At 43.5% G+C, this 17,971-nt stretch overlaps 2 protein-coding genes across 4 annotated transcripts; one reads left to right on the top strand and one right to left on the bottom strand.

Moving 5' to 3' along the window:
* The first annotated feature begins 795 nt into the window (after window positions 1–795).
* Window positions 796–8,969, top strand: sema4e (semaphorin 4e). 2 transcript variants are annotated; one of them, XM_034888625.1, is made up of 16 exons: window positions 796–1,233; window positions 1,348–1,405; window positions 2,550–2,863; window positions 3,012–3,157; window positions 3,899–3,961; window positions 4,089–4,187; window positions 4,296–4,395; window positions 4,500–4,610; window positions 5,627–5,778; window positions 5,963–6,141; window positions 6,247–6,403; window positions 6,631–6,853; window positions 7,449–7,564; window positions 7,711–7,868; window positions 7,950–8,002; window positions 8,153–8,969. In XM_034888625.1, the coding sequence occupies exons 3-16, from the start codon at window positions 2,755–2,757 to the stop codon at window positions 8,806–8,808; spliced, it is 2,322 nt and encodes a 773-aa protein (XP_034744516.1). In that variant the 5' UTR covers window positions 796–1,233; window positions 1,348–1,405; window positions 2,550–2,754; the 3' UTR covers window positions 8,809–8,969. The 2 variants fall into 2 exon arrangements, with proteins under 2 accessions (XP_034744516.1, XP_034744517.1); XM_034888626.1 differs by lacking the exon at window positions 1,348–1,405.
* Window positions 8,970–10,056: 1,087 nt separating this feature from the next.
* On the bottom strand, window positions 10,057–17,199 carry cactin. Of its 2 annotated transcripts, none has more exons than XM_034888408.1 (10): window positions 16,860–17,199; window positions 14,958–15,558; window positions 13,826–13,921; window positions 13,586–13,731; window positions 13,314–13,476; window positions 11,918–12,032; window positions 11,651–11,843; window positions 11,438–11,560; window positions 10,946–11,280; window positions 10,057–10,750 (listed from the first exon to the last, which is right to left on the bottom strand). In XM_034888408.1, exons 1-10 carry the CDS (start codon window positions 17,162–17,164, stop codon window positions 10,260–10,262), a joined length of 2,568 nt encoding a protein of 855 aa, XP_034744299.1. In that variant the 5' UTR covers window positions 17,165–17,199; the 3' UTR covers window positions 10,057–10,259. The 2 variants fall into 2 exon arrangements, with proteins under 2 accessions (XP_034744299.1, XP_034744300.1); XM_034888409.1 differs by having other exon boundaries at window positions 11,441–11,560.
* Between the last annotated feature and the right edge of the window lie 772 nt (window positions 17,200–17,971).

Below are 17,971 nucleotides of genomic sequence, written 5' to 3'. Positions count from 1 at the left end.
TTAGTATATTGCTTATTAAGTTATCCTTATTTCTTCAGTTTAGATAATCTACCATGATCACTTTTTGTGACATTTATATTGGTAATCCAATGTTTTTTTAATTAAATAGTTTTCATCATTCCAATGATACGTAATCCACAAATTTTATTTTCAAACCAGAAAAAATGTTGTTTGTGGCCTTTATTACATGGGAAACTTGAAATTTGAAATATCACTACTAGTATTTTTTCATATAGTGACAGCTAAACTTTTCTTTGTATGGGTCATTTTTTTTAAATTGATATTTATTTTGTATTTTGTCATTTCTCTTTATTGGAAATTTGAAAATAGTACAAATAAAAAAAGCTTGTGGAGTTTGGATAGGGTTTGCTATAATATTGTGACTTAGAAGTGGCAGTTATTATTATTATTATTATTATTATTATTATTATTGCATGTGGCCACACTGTATCATAGCCTGTGCTTTGGACAAAATAACAGAAACAGATATGAATTAGATATTTTGCAGTAGATGTTGTATCAACATATACAATCTAAATCTCTAGTGACTCATATAACCTACAGGCCTATATTTCATAAATAGCATTCCTATGTATAATTAGTATGTGCAATACATATTTCTGCAGGTGCAACATCAATTTGTAATAATGTTGCTATAATACCATCATGTAATGATAATTTCAGAATGAATAATTCAAACCTCATCCATTCATAAGACCCCATGCAGGACAAACAACGCCCACAACACACCACTACGTTACTACTCCTGTTGGGACATGTAGCTCTAATAAAAAGGAAAGCGTGCCAGCGTAAGCTTAAAACCTCCAGCTGTTTATTTTCTACCTCATCTTGAATCAGCTGTGCTCTCCACCGACAGACAGATATATGGGGAAACGGAAAACTTAAGCAGAACTTAGACCCGCGTCTTGCGCTGCACCAACGGTTTCAATTTAAGGGAGTATAAAAAAACTGCGGGGCCAACCGGAGCAGCAGCCAGTCATTCAGAGCCTTTTCACCGCGGGATGTGAGCGCTGAGTTTCGCTACAATAACGGTTGACTGCTGTGACTTTGAGAGGACCCGACAGAGACAGACCTGCTTCTGAACTGTTACAGGCGGTTTTTTTACCTGATGTCTGAGGTATAAAGAAGTAAAAACCTGCCGCGTTTTTACGTCAAAGGAAGTTGCGAGCTCGCGCGAAGTTTTTTTTTTTAATCTCACCGTACGTTAGCAAGGTGTGTGTATGTGGGAATTACAAGTCTCAACCGTTTAGAAATATCCGGAGTTAATTGTACTGCCAGCTTGTTAGTTAATGAAGAGGTAATGGTTTGTAAATTATGCTTAAACAGGTGTTGGGACTCATTTTTTAATGGAGGCTTCCGCAGTCTTGGGCGTGTCGGAGAGCAGGTAAGTGATTTACTTTGATAGGAGTGTGTTGTTAGCTAGCTAGTTAGTTAGTTAGCTTACTTAAACTCGTGCACTTTGCCACTCTACATTTTTTTCGGCTTTTGGGCAAGTATGTACATGTAGTAAAATGTACATTGACTATTTTAACTGACACGCTTTTCTTAAATTGCTCCGAGGGGCTTTTTCAACTCGACAACTGATTTCAGACTAACTTTAATGCGTCAAGCTTAACGTGTACACTCTTGCTGACGGGCTTGCTCTTGCTAGTGTGTGTGTGTCTGTGTGTGTGTGTGTGTGTCTGTTTCTGTTTCTGTTTCTGTGCGTGTGCCTGTTTCTGTGTGTGTGCGTGTGCGTGTCTGTTTCTGTGTGTGTCTGTTTCTGTGTGTGTGTGTGTGTGTGTGCGCGTGTCTGTTTCTGTGTGTGTGTGTGTCTGTGTGTGTCTGTGTGTCTGTTTCTGTGTGTGTGTTGGCCCTAGGGCTAAAATATCTGAAACATCTAATCAGGACTGTATACTGACAAGCAGCAGCTCATCGTCAGTCAAACACAGACCTCTCTTGGGAAATAAGCACCAGTAGGCTACACACCCACCCCCCCACAAAATAACAGAAGACAGCAACTGTTACTGCAATTACAAGTGAAGCAAGCCCAGGTTAATTGTTTCTCTGTTACTAGGCTTACATGGGTTTAGTGGTAAGCACAAGTCAAACCAACATGTTTCTTGTTGGTGTGCTTGCAACATAAATGTGTAACAGCTCTTGCAACAAAACAATTGGTGCAAGACTTCAACTCTCATCTACACCGGTCTTGGCACTCTCTGTGAATCTCTTATTGTGTGCTTGTGTTGGTGCTGCAGGAGAGCTGAAGTCGACATCCCTGCACCCTGCTGAATGCCTTTCACGGCCCTGCATTACCATCACTATGGCACTGGCAGAATTACTGCCGCGCTGACTTTAGCTCACGCTGCCCTTTCTGGCTATGCCTTTACCCTTTTGCTTTGTCTCTCTCGCTTTTGTTTTGACCACATCTTAAATGTTTCTCTTCACATGTGGTTTTCTATTTTTTTGTGTGTCATGTATACTTAATTTGAAGCTTCTTTTCTGTCAGGTTAGCGTCCGGTGAATTGATTGTGATATGTCTCTTTCAGCCCTCCTCGGCTTTGTTTCTTTGGTCTGTGCCATCCATCTCATCATGGACAGCCTGCTGAGCGGGGCCAGTAAAGGGGCCAGTGCCCTTGAGTCAGCACAGACCTCATCACGTCATAGATGACACTCACTCACTTTGCCCCTGTATGAGTGACTGTTAAGGAAACAATAAAGCTTAAATTCCTCTAAGTTTGAACAAAAAAAGCCATGCATCTGCTGCCGTCCCTCTGTGCCTTTTGGCTGCTACCCCTGGCCTTGGCGCTGGAAGAAGACTCCCCACTGGACTGTGTCCCCCGTAGATCTGTGCCCTACCATAGTGAGTGTTGCTACCCGTCTTGTATAACCTTGGATCAGAATGTGTCAACTCGTGTTGGCTCATATGGTTTGATTACGTTTGGGCTGACTCATTGGGAGACGGGGTTTAATCACTGCTGCTTGGTTAATCAGTCGTGTTCTGTGTCTAGGGAACAACGCTCGCCTGTTTCACGAGACGGGAGTGTTCAACTACTCCACCATGCTGTTGAGAGAAGATCTGGACCTGCTATTGCTGGGTGCCAGGGAGGCAGTGTATGCTCTTGACCTCAACAACATCTCCAAAAAACTGGCTTCAGTAAGAACACCGACATTAATTCCACTAGTTCTATAGTCTGACATTTCTTATCAGAGATTTCTTGGCCCAGGGCTGTTACACCTTCACTTCAGTTACATTTGCATGGACATTTACTTGCTTCTCTACACTTTTATCAACCTAACAACTGCTTTGTTTCTTTAATGAAGGGTGTTGCTTTGGTAGCCTATACATCCAAGTACCTGAGCACTAGCTCTGTTTTGCGTTTCCACCGCGGATGACACGCTTAAATGTAGGCGGGGTTGTTACCGGGTGGTAGGAGACGTTTCACAGCCATGTGCTGAGAAACAAGCTGAAAAAACATTTTTAATCCTCACTGCTCCGTCCAGATCAGCTGTATTTCCTCTTCACCGACGATGCAGAGGATGGTCTGCACCAATCAACAGACTGCAGTGTTTCTAGCTCCACCTTTTAGTAACGGATCAGTATGTTAGCCATGTCAACAAAAGGGGAACGAATGGAGCAGTTCTATTGATGCTATCCACAACTTTTGACTATGGGAAATGCAAAAATAGCCGTAATATGTAGCAACCTGAACTGAACCGGACTGCATGGTGGAAATGAGGTTATACTGTCTCTGGTTTGACTCCAATTTATGTTGCATGTCTTACCTCTCTCTCTCCACTGGCAAATAAATGCATAGTAAATGCCAAAGATAGAACAGAAAACACACACAAAAAAAACCGAAACATTGAAAAACACAATTTGTTTTCCCTCTTTTAGGTTAAATGGGAAGTGACGCAAAAGCAAAATGATGATTGTAAAAACAAAGGAAAAGATCCTGAGGTGGGTCCCTGTGTGTGTTTTTTTTGTTTTTTGTTTTTTTTAAAGCTTTTGCTATTCAATCTGTATTGCACATTGGGTAGATTTCATTGCTATTTTGCTTATTTATTTTTTAAAATTCAATTTACAGACTGAGTGCAAGAACTATATCCGGGTCCTGCATCAGACACAGGACAAAAGGATGTTTGTGTGTGGAACAAATGCTTTTGATCCCGAGTGTGGTTACATGGTGAGACGTGCTCGCTTATCTCAATTTATATTCCGTTAATTACGTCCACATCATATTGTGTGTAAAATAACTGTAGGGTTTAAAGGGCCTCTGCGTTTGCCTGTGCAGTCCTACGCAGATGGAAACCTCATTCTTGAGAAGAAACGAGAGGATGGCAAAGGAAAGTGTCCATTTGATCCTTTCCAGAGATATGCCTCCATCATGGTTGGTGAGTAGCAGTTATACAAAAGATAAAGAATTGAGGTACAGTTCATATAGCAATTTTCTTTTTTTTTTAATTGCATCTCTGTGTCTGTGATCGTGTCTTGTCAGAAAACAGCCTATACTCAGCCACTTCAATGAACTTCCTTGGCTCTGAACCCGTCCTGATTCGCAGCTCTCCTAACTCCATACGCACGGAGTTCAAGAGCTCCTGGCTTCACGGTGAGACGTGATCGTATGTAATAAGGCTGATTTGACTCTGTTTTTGCTTCAATGTCAATTTTGGCATATTTCAGTTACAAGTACAATTTTGCTTGGTTATTTAAGAGATTCTACAACTGTACAAGGTTCCCTGTAACCTGTGAATGCACGTTTTATGCAACATAAACACACTACAGCAGTCACACAACTGTACAGACTCTACAGTCTGAGTGACACTTCAATCACATATGTTAAGGTGAGAGGTCAAGGGACCCCTTTAAAAATGACCATGCCACATTTTCCCCTCGCCCAGATGTAGCCTAACTTTGGAGCATTAGTCCGTTAAATTGGATTGGGTGGTATTAGGTATACTTATCTATAAGTATAGGTATACGTATCTTGAAAATAGCAACGGTATGGTTTCAATCTGTCATTAAAAAAATACAATGCACTTATAAAAGAGACAAGGATTAAGATAAGAGATGTATTTTTACTATTAAGGAGATAATATTAAATATAATTTAGAGAGAGATCACGGTAATACCGTATACCACAGTACAATAGGGAAGAGGTTTGACGGTATCTAAATTTGGCCCAACTCCACCCTTACAGACTAATAGCATGGCATAGTACCAATGGATTCCTTAGTTCTTCTAGTTCCATATGATACAGACAAGAGATCAGTTCCTTCATTGTATCAATCAATATCTGATCATTTACAGCCCTAGTATTAATGGTGTGCAAAAAGCACATCCTTTTTTTTTCTTTTTCTTTTTTGTGATGCCATGTATACTATTGCATGGGAAGTAACTACAATCACATACTGAGAATCGTTTTTGAAGTGAAAATCGATTTTTGAATTGAATCTTGAGCCTAAAAATTGATTTTCTATAAACGTTCACCCCTAGTATCAAATGTGTTTTTATTGCAAGATGCTGTTCATGCAAGGGCTTCACTGTCTGAGCCGAGGTGAGCTGTTTTACTTTAGTGATTTCTCATGCGTGATGGGTCGACGTTTCTTCTTCTTTCTTTGCCAGAGCCCACCTTTGTTTCCATGGCTCAGGTGCCAGAGAGTCACATGAGTGAGGAGGGAGATGATGACAAGGTTTACCTGTTCTTCAGTGAGACGGCTGTGGAGTGCGACTGCTACAACAAACTGGTGGTTTCCCGTGTGGCCCGCGTCTGCAAGGTGAACGAGTTTATTCTGCATTCACTTATTTGTCACGGCTCCATTTCCCAACACAACAATACCTTATAAACAGCACTTCCTCAGTGGCGCTCGTACCGCCCTTTCCGCTGCTTGATTGTGCATCCCGTTTGTCTTCGTGTTTTTCCACTTACCGGTGTTGGCATTATTGGGTCTGTGCTCACAGGGGGATCTTGGAGGTCAGAGGACCTTGCAGAAGAAATGGACATCCTTCCTGAAGGCCAGAATGGACTGTCCAGTGCTGGAGTCTCAGCTGCCGTACGTTATTCAGGACACTGACCGCTCGTGTGACCCACACCAGCCCTGGAAGGACTGCTTGTTCTACTCCGTCTTCACACCACAGTCGTACGTTTGAATGAGCAAACCGGTTAATTGTGTGTGTTTCTTGGGGTCTCTTTCTCCTTAATTGCTTTTGCACACCACTTGGCTCACATTTTCTGTGTGTTTCAGGGACACATCAGACCTGTCTGCAGTGTGCGCGTACCGCGTGTCTGACATCAGCAGAGTGTTTGCAGAGGGGAAGTACAAGACCCCAGTCCCCGTAGAAACCTCTTTTGTTAAGTGGGTTATGTATAGCGGAGATGTCCCCGTCCCTCGGCCCGGAGCTGTGAGTCTGCCCATTTTTCTGTGTGTTTGTGTGTGTGTGTGTGTGTGTGTGTGTGTGTGTGTGCGTGCGTGCGCGTGTGCGTGTGTGTGTGTGTGTGAACGAACTCAAAAGGCAACTTTTTTTTTTTTTTTTGTTCGAGTCCTAGCAAGAAACTGATTCCTTTTGTACACTGACTCCGTTGTTCTCGCTTTTCTTTTTCCTTCCCTTTTCTTCACTTTTCTCGCCAGTGCATAAACAATGAGGCTCGTAAAGGGGGTATAACTCAGACCCTGGACCTCCCAGACCGGACACTTCAATTTATCAAAGATAGGCCCCTAATGGACCAAGCTATCCAGCCAATAGGCGGGAAGCCTGTACTTGTGCGAAAGGGAGCTACATTCACACGCATCATAGTGAACCAAGTGCAGGCAGCAGATGGAGAGAAGTACCGTGTGATGTTCATAGGCACAGGTATGTGTATCAGCGCAACACACTGCCACTGCCACCATGTACGTTAACTATTATACCATCTTACTAGTCTGTGCTGTATTAACGCCTTCCTAATGAGAGAGTGATATAGTTTATTTCCTATTTTAATACTGCTTGCCCTGCTTTGCGTGGCTGACTGGTGTCGGAGTGTCATGAACGTGTCCTAATGCTCGGCTTCTCACATTAACTGGAGCTACTGGTGATGTGTAATCTCTGCTGGTGTCCTGATGCTTTCTGCAGCAACTCACGCCATACAAAAAAATTATATTTCTGATCTAGCTGTATGTATGGTGTCTTTTTGATTACAATGTGCATATTTTAACCTGCATTAATGTTTTTTGTTTATTGCTTCTTCCTGCCATGGTCTAAAATCATCTGACCAAAGGACTAGGGTTGAAAATTAGCCGACTGGCTAACACTGGCACATTTCCACAAATGTTGATTAGTGTTTGTTGTCTTTTTATGAATTAAAAAAATACAATACACGTCCTGTGTATATTTCACTTTGCTGCTTTTGATAACTTGACATCAGTGGTAAGAAGGTAAATGTAGTATGTTTCTGTTTCTATACATGAAGAGGAAGGCACATTGCTAAAAGCAGTGAACTACGACGGAGAGATGTTCATCATAGAGGAAGTGAAAATCTTCGAGCCCCCAGAGCCAATCAAGATTCTGAAATTCTCTAATGTCACGGTAATTACAAAGTCTGGCATAGCCAAGTTAGACTCATTACTTTTATATCCCTATTCAAGTGGGTTCATAGTACATTACAGTAAAGCATCTACATGCAGTAAGTGCCATTGCTCTGTGTTTGTGTGGGATGGATCCATTGTGTACAGGGTCAGCTGTATGCAGGCTCAGACTACGGAGCAGCACAGATACCACTGGCCACCTGTGGGAGGTCCTCATCCTGTATCGACTGTGTTCTAGCCAGAGACCCCTACTGCGGCTGGGACCAGGCTCTTGGGAAATGTCTTAACCTTGCTAATTCACAAAGGTAGGCGGCTGTCCCAGCATGTAGAGCAAGCAGTGTTGTGGTCTGTTGAAATTAAGTTTCAATAATTGTCTTTTGCTTTAGAGAACTAATCCAAAGTGTGAAAGGGGGAGATGCTTCTCTGTGCCCACGTGCTGGTGAGTTAGTGCATACCAGCACATGACCATGAGTTATTCTGAATAAAAACTGACACTATTTTCTACTTCTTAAACTTGAAATAACCATATTTGATGTTGATTCTTAGTTGTTAAAATGTATTATGTAAAGGACCCCTGTTTTGTTTTCAGATCCTGTGAAGCCTATGAATCTGACCATGTGGCTCGGTGGAAACCTGAAGCTCCATTGCCCTTCGCCTTCCACCCTGGCAAAAACCAGTTGGGAGCGGGACGGCAGCCCTCTGACGCCTTCGACCCGCCTTCAGCTTCTACGAGACGGACTGCTCATCCTCAATGCCACAGACTCGGACGGCGGTCTCTACCGCTGCCTGTCTGTGGAGCGCTCTAAAGCTCACAAGTACACAACCACTGTGGCGGAGTACCAGGTTAGCATGGCTTCAGGAGAATCTAAGGATGGGAGACTGATTCTACCCCAGGCTCAGAAGGATGGCCCCTCTGTGGCTGGACTGCAGGCCGTAGTCGGGCTCCTGGTAGTTTCCCTTCTTGCCCTTTTGGCTTGGAATTTTTACAAAGGCCACCTCCCGCTGCCTTGGAACTGCAGAAAGAAGAATAGAGAGCAACCCCAGGAGGCTCATGAGCAGGGCGGTCTGAACACCAGCGTGACCTACCAGGATGCACTTAGGCCTGCACTGGCAGAGGACAAGCCCCTGGTGTCGGGAACAAACAACGGCAGTAATAACACCCACACGGGTAGAGAGGCGGCTGAGGAAGAGAATGACGGCCCAAAAGTTGTTCTTTCATCTCTGCAGTTTATTGATGACGAGTGACATTTGAAAATGACAAGCGCATTACTGTGTTCAGTTCTACTTTTACAGTCTATAGCCCTATTCTCACGCTACTGGTATTACCTGGGGACCTCTAGTAGTTTGTAATGATTACCACGGTCACGTAAGATCTTTAATTTGCCAGGTAATACTTCCACCTCAAATGACCTACCACATTTTGCCAAACAGAGTCTTCATCTCAGGGTCGATTGGCTGCGTTGGGTTATTGTAACTTTAAGTTGGACACAAAACAATATCCAGTTGTAACACAACTTCAGTACCACTAAAGTTTGAGAAATGGGAACGCCCCAAACCGTTTGTTTCTAGTCAGAACTACTGGATTTGTCAGTTTTTTTTTATTTGCGTTGAAATCTCGTTAAAATATACTGAGCGGTTGAAAGAAACATCACACAATTCTATAATAGTTATTTGTACAAGAATGAAAGCACTTGAGTTTCTGCTTTACTTTGTGTACATTTAAATGTTTTAGCTTCCTAATAATTGTTGTAAATCCTAATACCTTGGAACAATTTGTATGATTTCACAGGGAATGCACAATAACTGATATTGAGCCATTTGTTTTTTAACCACTAGCTGAAAAAGATTATTAAACCTTTTCTAACTTGTGTTGTTCCAGTGACTCTAAATTAAGCCTCCATAGTTTTCTAGTTTTCAACGTGACTGAACTTGCCAAGAATGTGAAGAACAGCTGTGAAAGAAGATAACTGCAGCGATGCGTCATAGTCATACTTTTTGGTAAATGTGGATTCATTCTCTTTCTCAACACTGACCAAGTTTCAGATGTTCAATGTTTTAACTGTTGTAAATGTTGCATTTAATGTTTTAAATCAGTGTTTACAGCCGACATTTCAACCTCGGTTTTCAGAAATAACATGGTGCACAGCTGTCAGTTTTCAGAAAAGTGTTCGTTTACACGTACCCGTGTATGTATGCCGTCAAGTGCACACCAATCCTGTAGGTGGCAGTGGAACGAGAAGCTCAAGCCCACGCTAGCCAATCAGAACCCTCAAAATAGCAACAACAGCAACGAATCTCTTCCTCGGCTGCCTAAACCTTCGTTTGTCTCGGTTTACATTGAAAAAAGATTCCTAAAATCTCTACTCTGGCCATAGTTTTTAGAAAGACTCGTTTTCAGAGGAAAACTCTTTTTGCGTGTAAACTAAGGAAAATGTCTCAGATAACCATGCATGTGTAAACAGGGCCTGAGTAATTAACCAGTGGCAACTTGCAAAGAGTGAAAATGACAAAAAATCTTTAATGTGTAATTTTCAGATTACATTACAGTTAACGTTTTCAGACAACAGTACAGTGATTTGTTGCTTTGACAAACTGCTGTGAGAGAGCAGCTAAAAAAACTTCAACCTAATGACTGCAGAGCCTTTATAACATAAAACCCAGTGACTGGGGCTTTGGTCCACCCTGGTATGTGGCTCCTATCTCCTGTAGCGGTACCTCTTGAAGTGGAACCACAGCTGGAAGATCCCGTTGGCAAACTGACAGCGGAAGCCGTGTCGGTGGGAGTACTCCCACTCCCTGTTTACAATCTTAAAGGCTATGTCCTCGTACGGAGGGCCAGCGTGGAACCTCAAGATCCCAAAGTCCTTGTTGTCGGGACTGGGCTCGAGGAAGTACTGCGGGGTGGAGCGCTTTTCGATCAGGTCCGGGTAGAAGATGTTGAACTTGTAACCCTGGACGATCTTGGGTGGAGGGTTATCGAAGTCGTAATGTGTCTGGTTGTACTTGTTCCACTCGAAGCCCGTGTGGACCCTGTTGAAGAAGCGAGGTTTCCTGGGACGGTATTTGTCCGCCCAGAGGTACATCTTCCCCGTGACGGGTAACTCCACGCTGAACTGGGCCTCGTCGTTGCCCATGCCCTCTTTGGCGCGACGTACAAAGGCGTCCTCTGCGCTCTCGTTGGCGTCACCTGTTCGAGAAGAAGAAACATTACATATAACTCACATACTTAAAACACCAAAATAGCTTGGCTTGAAATTGACTGCTACCCCCTACAAGATTTACCCTCTGCAGGCACTACTTTTTATGTTTGTGTCCCTGATTTGGAAGCTTTTTGTGTTTGTGTGTTGTTTTGCTGTGTGTCTGTGGGTTTCTAGTCTCGTACCGGTGACTTGCAGCTGTCTGCGTGCTAACTCCAGCCGGTGCGTGTCCTCCTCCGGCGTGATGGTGTGCGTGTCCAGCGGCAGCTCCGAGGACGTGAGCAGCGTGGGACTGTAGCGACCCGAGTCGTACTCCGCCTGGCTCTGCTGGATCAAATCCTCCTCCGTTAGCACGGCCTCCACCACCTCGCCCTCCTTCTCTTCGTTCTTCTTGTCGCCCTTCTCTCCTCCATCCTCGTCTGTGTTTCCCGCTGTGGAGGTCGATGGACCTGGCTCCTCTTCATCCTCTTCTCTGTTCTTATTTCTTGTAGATGGACCAGGCTCCTCTGCTGTGGTCCCCCTTTTTTTTGGAAACACAGAAGTGAGAATAAACACAGTGGGAAGTGAGAGTTGAACCTCAGGTGAGTGTCACCTGACAGTATGCACAGCAACTTTGTGACCCGTCATAGGAACACGGTTTCAGGATGTTTATCGTGCGTTGTTTCGAGGTAACTTACTCGTCATCCTCGCTCCTCGGCTCGTCTTTGATGATGGGGAACAAAGGCTCGCTTTCCACTCCTTGTTCCTGTTTCAGCTTGAACAGCTTCTGACGGAGCACATCCTGGTGTCGCTCTCTCAACCTGGGACATTCAATTTTTAGTTTTACACTGGCCACTACATAGATTACAAGCCATCCATGGAACTATTACAACAGCAAATCACATTGGTACCTTGCTCTGGCCATGTAGACTCGGACTTGCTGCAGCAGACTCTCCCAGTAACCGATGTCGAGGTTGGACCCTCCAGCCCGAATCTTAGTCTCAATGTTCAGGTGCATCGCCTGCAGCTGGCTGTACGTCTTTCCTTTGAACACCGTCTGGACATCGATGCTCACAGCCGTGTTGATGCCCTCGCGACGATCACCTGAGAATCAAAATGATAATCAGATGGTGCGAAAGTAACTTCACATGTAAAACAAAGCAGGGAAAATGGAGTACCTGGTCCTTTCCCAGAGGCCTCGAGCTTTCTCAGCTTGCTGATCTCGTCCTCGGTGATGGTCGTCATGTCTCTCCAGAAGTCCACGTTCTTCCCTTGCTCCAACTCCATGTACACCTACCAGCGCAACAACAATCAGTCATATGCAGGTGGAGCTCTTTTGAAGAATAACAGTTGTTAACACATGGCATATGTCATGTTTAGGGTCTGCATGAGAGAAATCATTCAGTTACACTTTGGGCTGGGTGATCATTCCAGATCAATGTCTGCATTTGACTTTTGTGCAACATTTTGTATTCACACGTTCACCTATGTGCAATTTAACCAAGAAAAAAGTGTAGCATTTTTAAATAATTTATGTAATAAAATAATGATTTATTTTGGGATTTGGAGCTCTTAATGGCAGGTAAAAGAAAAAGACAACGGCAGACAAATCTGCATCGGGGAAACTAAGATGAACAACATTGTTTGAGTAATAATTTTAATGATACTGTCATAACAGAAATTCTACATCTAATGGCTTTAACTTCCTAAATTAATGTTGAAATCAATTCTCACCTAGACCAGATGCTAAGAACGTGACGCAGTACCAATCATAATCTTGAGTTGGTTCATTTGAACCTGACTTGGGTTTTATGCGACATCATATTAAAGCACCCATATTCTGCTCATTTTCAGGTTCATAATTGTATTTTGAGGTTGTACCAGAATAGGTTTACAGGATTTCATTTTCAAAAAAATATTTTTGTTGTACTGCACATTGCTGCAGATCCTGTTTTCCCCCTGTGTGTTTAGGTCTCTGTTTTAGCTCCAGAGTGAGACATCTCACTTCTATCCTATCTTTGTTGGGAGCTGCACATCCTCAGTAGCTCGGTAAGACACAATCAGCTAGATAACTCTTTCTCCAGCTTTGGTCAGTCCAAGGCAGGATCAACTGGGAGACCTCTTCTAGACCAGGGCCACTTCGGGAATACCTGCACAACAGGGACAGGAAGTAGTTCTTTTGGAGATTCTGGTCAACTAGTGGCTGTTGGAGCTGTGTTCTCCATTGAGAACGAGCTAGCATGCTACGGTTAGCCACCTCGTCTCTAGTGACGTAGAAAGCCGTGCAGATGTTGAACAGCTCACCCGGAGACTGAAGACAGAGGACATTCAGAAACCGGGTCTCACTCAAAACACCATGGATAGGTATTTTCCCAAGTTTGTATGCGTGTGGAAGCACCAGAGACACAAAATAACACCCCAAAAAAATAATATTGGCACTGTAAGAGTTTTGAGATCTCTAAGGTACACTCGTTTGTGTTGCTAGATCTCCCCTTTAACAGCGATCTGTTGCAATTGGAGATCTTCCAAGATCGATAGTTGTACAACTTTTAAAATGGATACACAACCACAGACCTTAATGTCCTCCAGCAGGTCGTCCATGTCAGTGACCGTCAGCCCGTTGAGAAAGGTATAAGGCTCGTGCATCTCCACGGCGAGATCGTCGTCTTCTGCACTGATGTACTTCGCCAAAAGGTCGATGGGCTTGGCGCGACCATCCCGGATTCGGATCTTAGACCTGGACACAGAATACATAAAGTTGAAGGAGCCTGGAACTTAACTGACAAAACAAATCCTTGGGATGGAATCCACTCATTGTTGATGCACACACACACACACACACACACCTTAGTTTGGCCTGATGCAGATGGAAGTTGTCTTCCTGTTCAGCCCAGGTCTTGAAATGCTCCGCCTCCTTCTCTCTCTGCAGCATCTCCAGCTCCGTCTCTCGCATGGCCTTCTCTCGCTCCCTCTCCAGACGCAGCTGTTTCACCTGTATATGCAAAGGTTGGTATGATTATTAAAGGGCTGTTACAAAAATCCCTGTAACCTTATACTGCCACAAAACACCAGCCCACAGCTCCTACCTTCTGCAGCTCTCGGCGATTCTCCTCCTGAATACATTTATTCCTGTCTTTGAGATCTTTTTCTCCCAGATGGCCAATTCCTTTCTTATCCAATGCCTGAAGAAATACAGTCAAAAAATCATGGATGAGTAACAATATTGAGAGCTTGGTTATGACAGGTAACTATTCGAAAATTCTGACACTGCGGCTAATTTTGAAATAGAGCCCGACCGATATACTGGCCTGCCGATATAGAAATAAATGAATATTTAAAAAATAAAAACGGACGGTCAACCATGTTATGAAGGTTGCCATTGTATAGTCTGTCCACCAGAGGACGCTCTATAATGTCCCTGTTAATGTTGTCGTTGCAGACGTAATAGAGGACGCTCTACAACGTCCGTTAGTGACGGCGTTGCATAGTCTGTCCACCAGAGGACGCTCTACAACGTCCCTGTTAGTGATGGCGTTGCATAGTCTGTCCACCAGAGGACGCTCTACAACGTCCCTGTTAGTGATGGTGTTACATAGTCTGTCCACCAGAGGACGCTCTACAACGTCCCTTTTAGTGATGGCGTTGCATAGTCTGTCCACCAGAGGACGCTCTACAACGTCCCTGTTAGTGATGGTGTTACATATTCTGTCCACCAGAGGACGCTCTACAACGTCCCTGTTAGTGATGGCGTTGCATAGTCTGTCCACCAGAGGACGCTCAACAATGTCCCGGTTAGTGATGGCGTTGCATAGTCTGTCCACCAGAGGACGCTCTACAACGTCCTTGTTGGCAACACTGATATTTTTTTTTTGATGTGTTTTTGTTCAAAGGACTTCATATCTAAAGTTTGTATTTTTATACATTTTATTTATCAGAACTTTATATTTTAAGGTTCTGTTGTGACAATAAAACAAATTATCACATTATTTTAGTGAGATCTCATATCTGTCAAATCTCTTTGTTTTGTAACACATTTCTGGATTTTTTTAATTTTATTTTTTATAAAATCTGCCAATATAATTAGAAAATAGCGGATTTTTAAATAACCAAATATTTATGTTGTTTCAGCCTTAAAGATCCTTCATCGGTCGGGCTCTATTTTGAATACGGTTTCCAATAACAACTCATCAAATGCTGTTAGACTGCTCTCCACCTCACCTTCTGCCACTTGAACGTGCCCAGTAAGTTGTTGTCGCCGAAGGGATTGTCTGCGTTGGTGTAGCCCATGTACTCCTCACTCCAGCCCATCTTTTCTCTCCTTTTCTTCTCCTTTGCTTCCTTCTTTGCCAGCCTTCTGGCCCTTTTCTCTTCTGGTGTCTCCAGAGCTTTCATCATCTCCCTCTGCTTTTTCTTATCCTCCTTTTCTTTGACCACGCGGCCCCCGTGATCCGACCCGGAGCTGTCGGACGACTCGGGTGAACTGGAGCGCTGCCTGCCTTTGTTTCTGTCGCCCATCTCTCTGCTGCTTCTCTCACTCCTCCCTTGTTCCCTGTCTTCACTCCTCTTCCTGCGCTCTAGGCTTTTGTCTCTGTCGTTTTTCATCGCCCTGTCTCTGCTGTTGCTCTTCCGCCTCTCCCTGTTCCTATCTCCGTCTCGCTCCCTCCTCTGTTTGTCTCGGCCTGGACTCCCTCCGTCAGGACTTCTCCGTCTTCTCCTTTCTCGGTCGCTGCTTCCATCGCGGGAGTCAGAGCTGGACTGGGACCGGTTCCTCCTTTCCTCCTTTCTCCCCCTCCTTACTTTGGCATCACCTGAATCAGAACTGAGACAGAAAAGGTGTTTTAGTAGATTTTTGCTCTTGGATGAGCAATCATGTAGAAATACAACAAGTGTGACAGAGTGAATGTAAGAGGACTGTAATAGGAAAAATGCAAAAAAAACGGCCTTGTGTATTAGAGTCAGTAGGTTAGCTCGAAACCCTTGAAAACCTAGATCCAGATCCACCAGAAGCTCCTTGACGTTGACCTGGCTCAGATATACAAGGTCTTCTTGTTTACATTTACAGTGGCTTGCATAACTTTACAAACCCAGGTTAAAGTTGACTAAAAGGAGGGGAAAAAATGAAACTGACCTTAATGCCTTAATTCAAAACAAATTAGCAAAATCCATCCTCGTAAGGACAGCAATTGTCTTTATGAATGAATATTGTATTGTAAATAAATAAATGTTCTTCCTTAATATACAGGGGGCATAAAGTATACACCCCCTATGTTAAAATACAGGGGCATAAAGTATACACCCCCCTATGTTAAAATGCAGGGGGCATAAAGTATACACCCCCCTAGTTAAAATACAGGGGCATAAAGTATACACCCCCTATGTTAAAATACAGGGGCACAAAGTATACACCCCCCTATGTTAAATTCCCATAGAGGCAGGCACATTTTTATTTTTAAAGACCAGTTATTTCATGGATCAGGATACTATGCATCCTGATAAAGTTCCCTTGGCCTTTGGCATTAAAATACCCCCCCCCACATCATCACATACCCATCACCATACCTAGAACTAGGCAGTATGATGGTTTTAGGGTGCAGTCTGGACTCAGATAGACAGTGTCACAGAAAAACACACCTATCTAGTTTTTTGACCAAGGTGCTCTTGAGCAAGGCACCGAACCCCCCTCAACCGCTGAGAGTGCCTGTTCAGTAGTTGTAGCCTACTCACTCTGATTAGTGCATGTATAGGGCCTGATGTGTGTGTGTGTGTGTGTGTGTACCTCGGGCTTGTGTGTACTTTGTAATAACAGAGTGTAAATTGTAATTTCCCCATAGGGGATCAATAAAGAGTATACATTTTAAAATCAATATAATTTTTTATTATTATTAGTGGTGGCAGTAGCTAAGTCCTAGGGAGTTGGGTTGGGAACCGGAGGGTTGCTGGTTCAAGTCCCCAAACGGACCACAGTATGGTGGTGGACTGGTAGCTGGAGAGGTACCAGTTCACCTCCTGGGCACTGCCAATGTGCTATTGAGCAAGGCACCGAACCCCCCAATTAATCTTAATTATTATTATGAAAATACTTCAACCAACCATCTAGCACAAGACAGCAAAATCTGTTACCTTGATGATCGACCGCTCGACTGGCTCCTGGGCCGGTTGGCTCCCCGCCTCCTGTCGCTCTCCGAGCCGCTCCGGGTACCTGGACGGTCCCGGGGTGGAGGCCGACGTCGGTCCGGAGAGCCATCGCTGGAGTTCCCGCTGCCCGACCGTTCCCGGCCTCGGGCGGGTCTTTTCGCATCCAGGGAGCGACTGCCGCCTCTCTTTTTCTCCGGAGATCGAGACCGGCTCACTCTGGACCTGTTTCGCCGATCCCGGCTCCGACTTCTGGACTTGGACTGAAACCGACGTCGTGTTTTGGAATCCATCACGAACTGGCGGGGTCCGAAATGCACTCTGTCGCGTAAATAAGAGGTAACAAAGAAACCGTAGTGACGAGATCCGAGATGGAAAAATAGTTTTGTACAGTTTTATTATTGTAAAGAAATAACAAATGTACAAAAAGTAATGGGCGGACTTTTTACCAAAATTTGGACAATAACCAATATAACAGCTTTAAACAAACATGTATTTCAATAGGCACCTTGGACAGTTGCATACTGTTGTTCTCTAAATAAAGTATATACAAATATATGTACAAATACTCAAGTATACTTGTGAATTTGTCAAATATTTGATAAAGTAAGTTGATATTCATGCCGGACTCTAACACACTTACCCTTATTTAAAAAATGTGGTAGTTTGTTTCAAATTCTACAGGCAGCAGAAAGCTATAAAGGGGCTTTCTAAAAAAGGCGCACATTCTAGACGTCACGAGTATAATTTGAGAAAATATAGTATTAATAAAAACCACTTGTTTAATGGTTTTTATAGGACACGGGACATCTTAAATCAATTTGACAACATATACATGTGTTATTTTGTCCAAATAATGTCAGAGTGAAATTAGGTCAGAGCTGCTTTTCAGAAACACAACAACACTCGTGTTTTGGTGACGTCAGGAAACTGACAAATGTAGTTGTCCACATTCACTCTTACATGAATAGTTCAAAGAATAATGTTAACCGCTCAAATAGTTCCTCGTAGTTCACATTTTATTTATATAGTTGTGTGTTCTTATACGTAATTGTGTAGCTTCTTGCTCACTTTTTACGGTTAAAAGTCATGTTTATAAA

The sequence above is a fragment of the Etheostoma cragini genome, chromosome 12 (genome assembly GCF_013103735.1).
Source record: "Etheostoma cragini isolate CJK2018 chromosome 12, CSU_Ecrag_1.0, whole genome shotgun sequence".
In the NCBI taxonomy this organism is placed as follows: domain Eukaryota; kingdom Metazoa; phylum Chordata; class Actinopteri; order Perciformes; family Percidae; genus Etheostoma; species Etheostoma cragini.
The sequence above is the reverse complement of the archived record's forward strand: the minus strand, read 5'-3'. Positions and strand labels throughout refer to the sequence as shown.

What these genes read in the sequence shown, in the direction of transcription:
- sema4e (XM_034888626.1), top strand. Translation starts at nt 2,755, where the DNA reads ATGCATCTGCTGCCGTCCCTCTGTGCCTTTTGGCTGCTACCCCTGGCC. An exon ending in TAGATCTGTGCCCTACCATA is followed by an intron (nt 2,864 to 3,011) that starts GTGAGTGTTGCT and finishes TTCTGTGTCTAG; the next exon opens with GGAACAACGCTCGCCTGTTT. An exon ending in CAAGAGCTCCTGGCTTCACG is followed by an intron (nt 4,611 to 5,626) that starts GTGAGACGTGAT and finishes TTTCTTTGCCAG; the next exon opens with AGCCCACCTTTGTTTCCATG.
- cactin (XM_034888408.1), bottom strand. Translation starts at nt 17,164, where the DNA reads ATGGATTCCAAAACACGACGTCGGTTTCAGTCCAAGTCCAGAAGTCGG. An exon ending in GTCTACATGGCCAGAGCAAG is followed by an intron (nt 11,561 to 11,650) that starts GTACCAATGTGA and finishes TGAATGTCCCAG; the next exon opens with GTTGAGAGAGCGACACCAGG. An exon ending in CAGACAGCTGCAAGTCACCG is followed by an intron (nt 10,751 to 10,945) that starts GTACGAGACTAG and finishes CTTCTCGAACAG; the next exon opens with GTGACGCCAACGAGAGCGCA.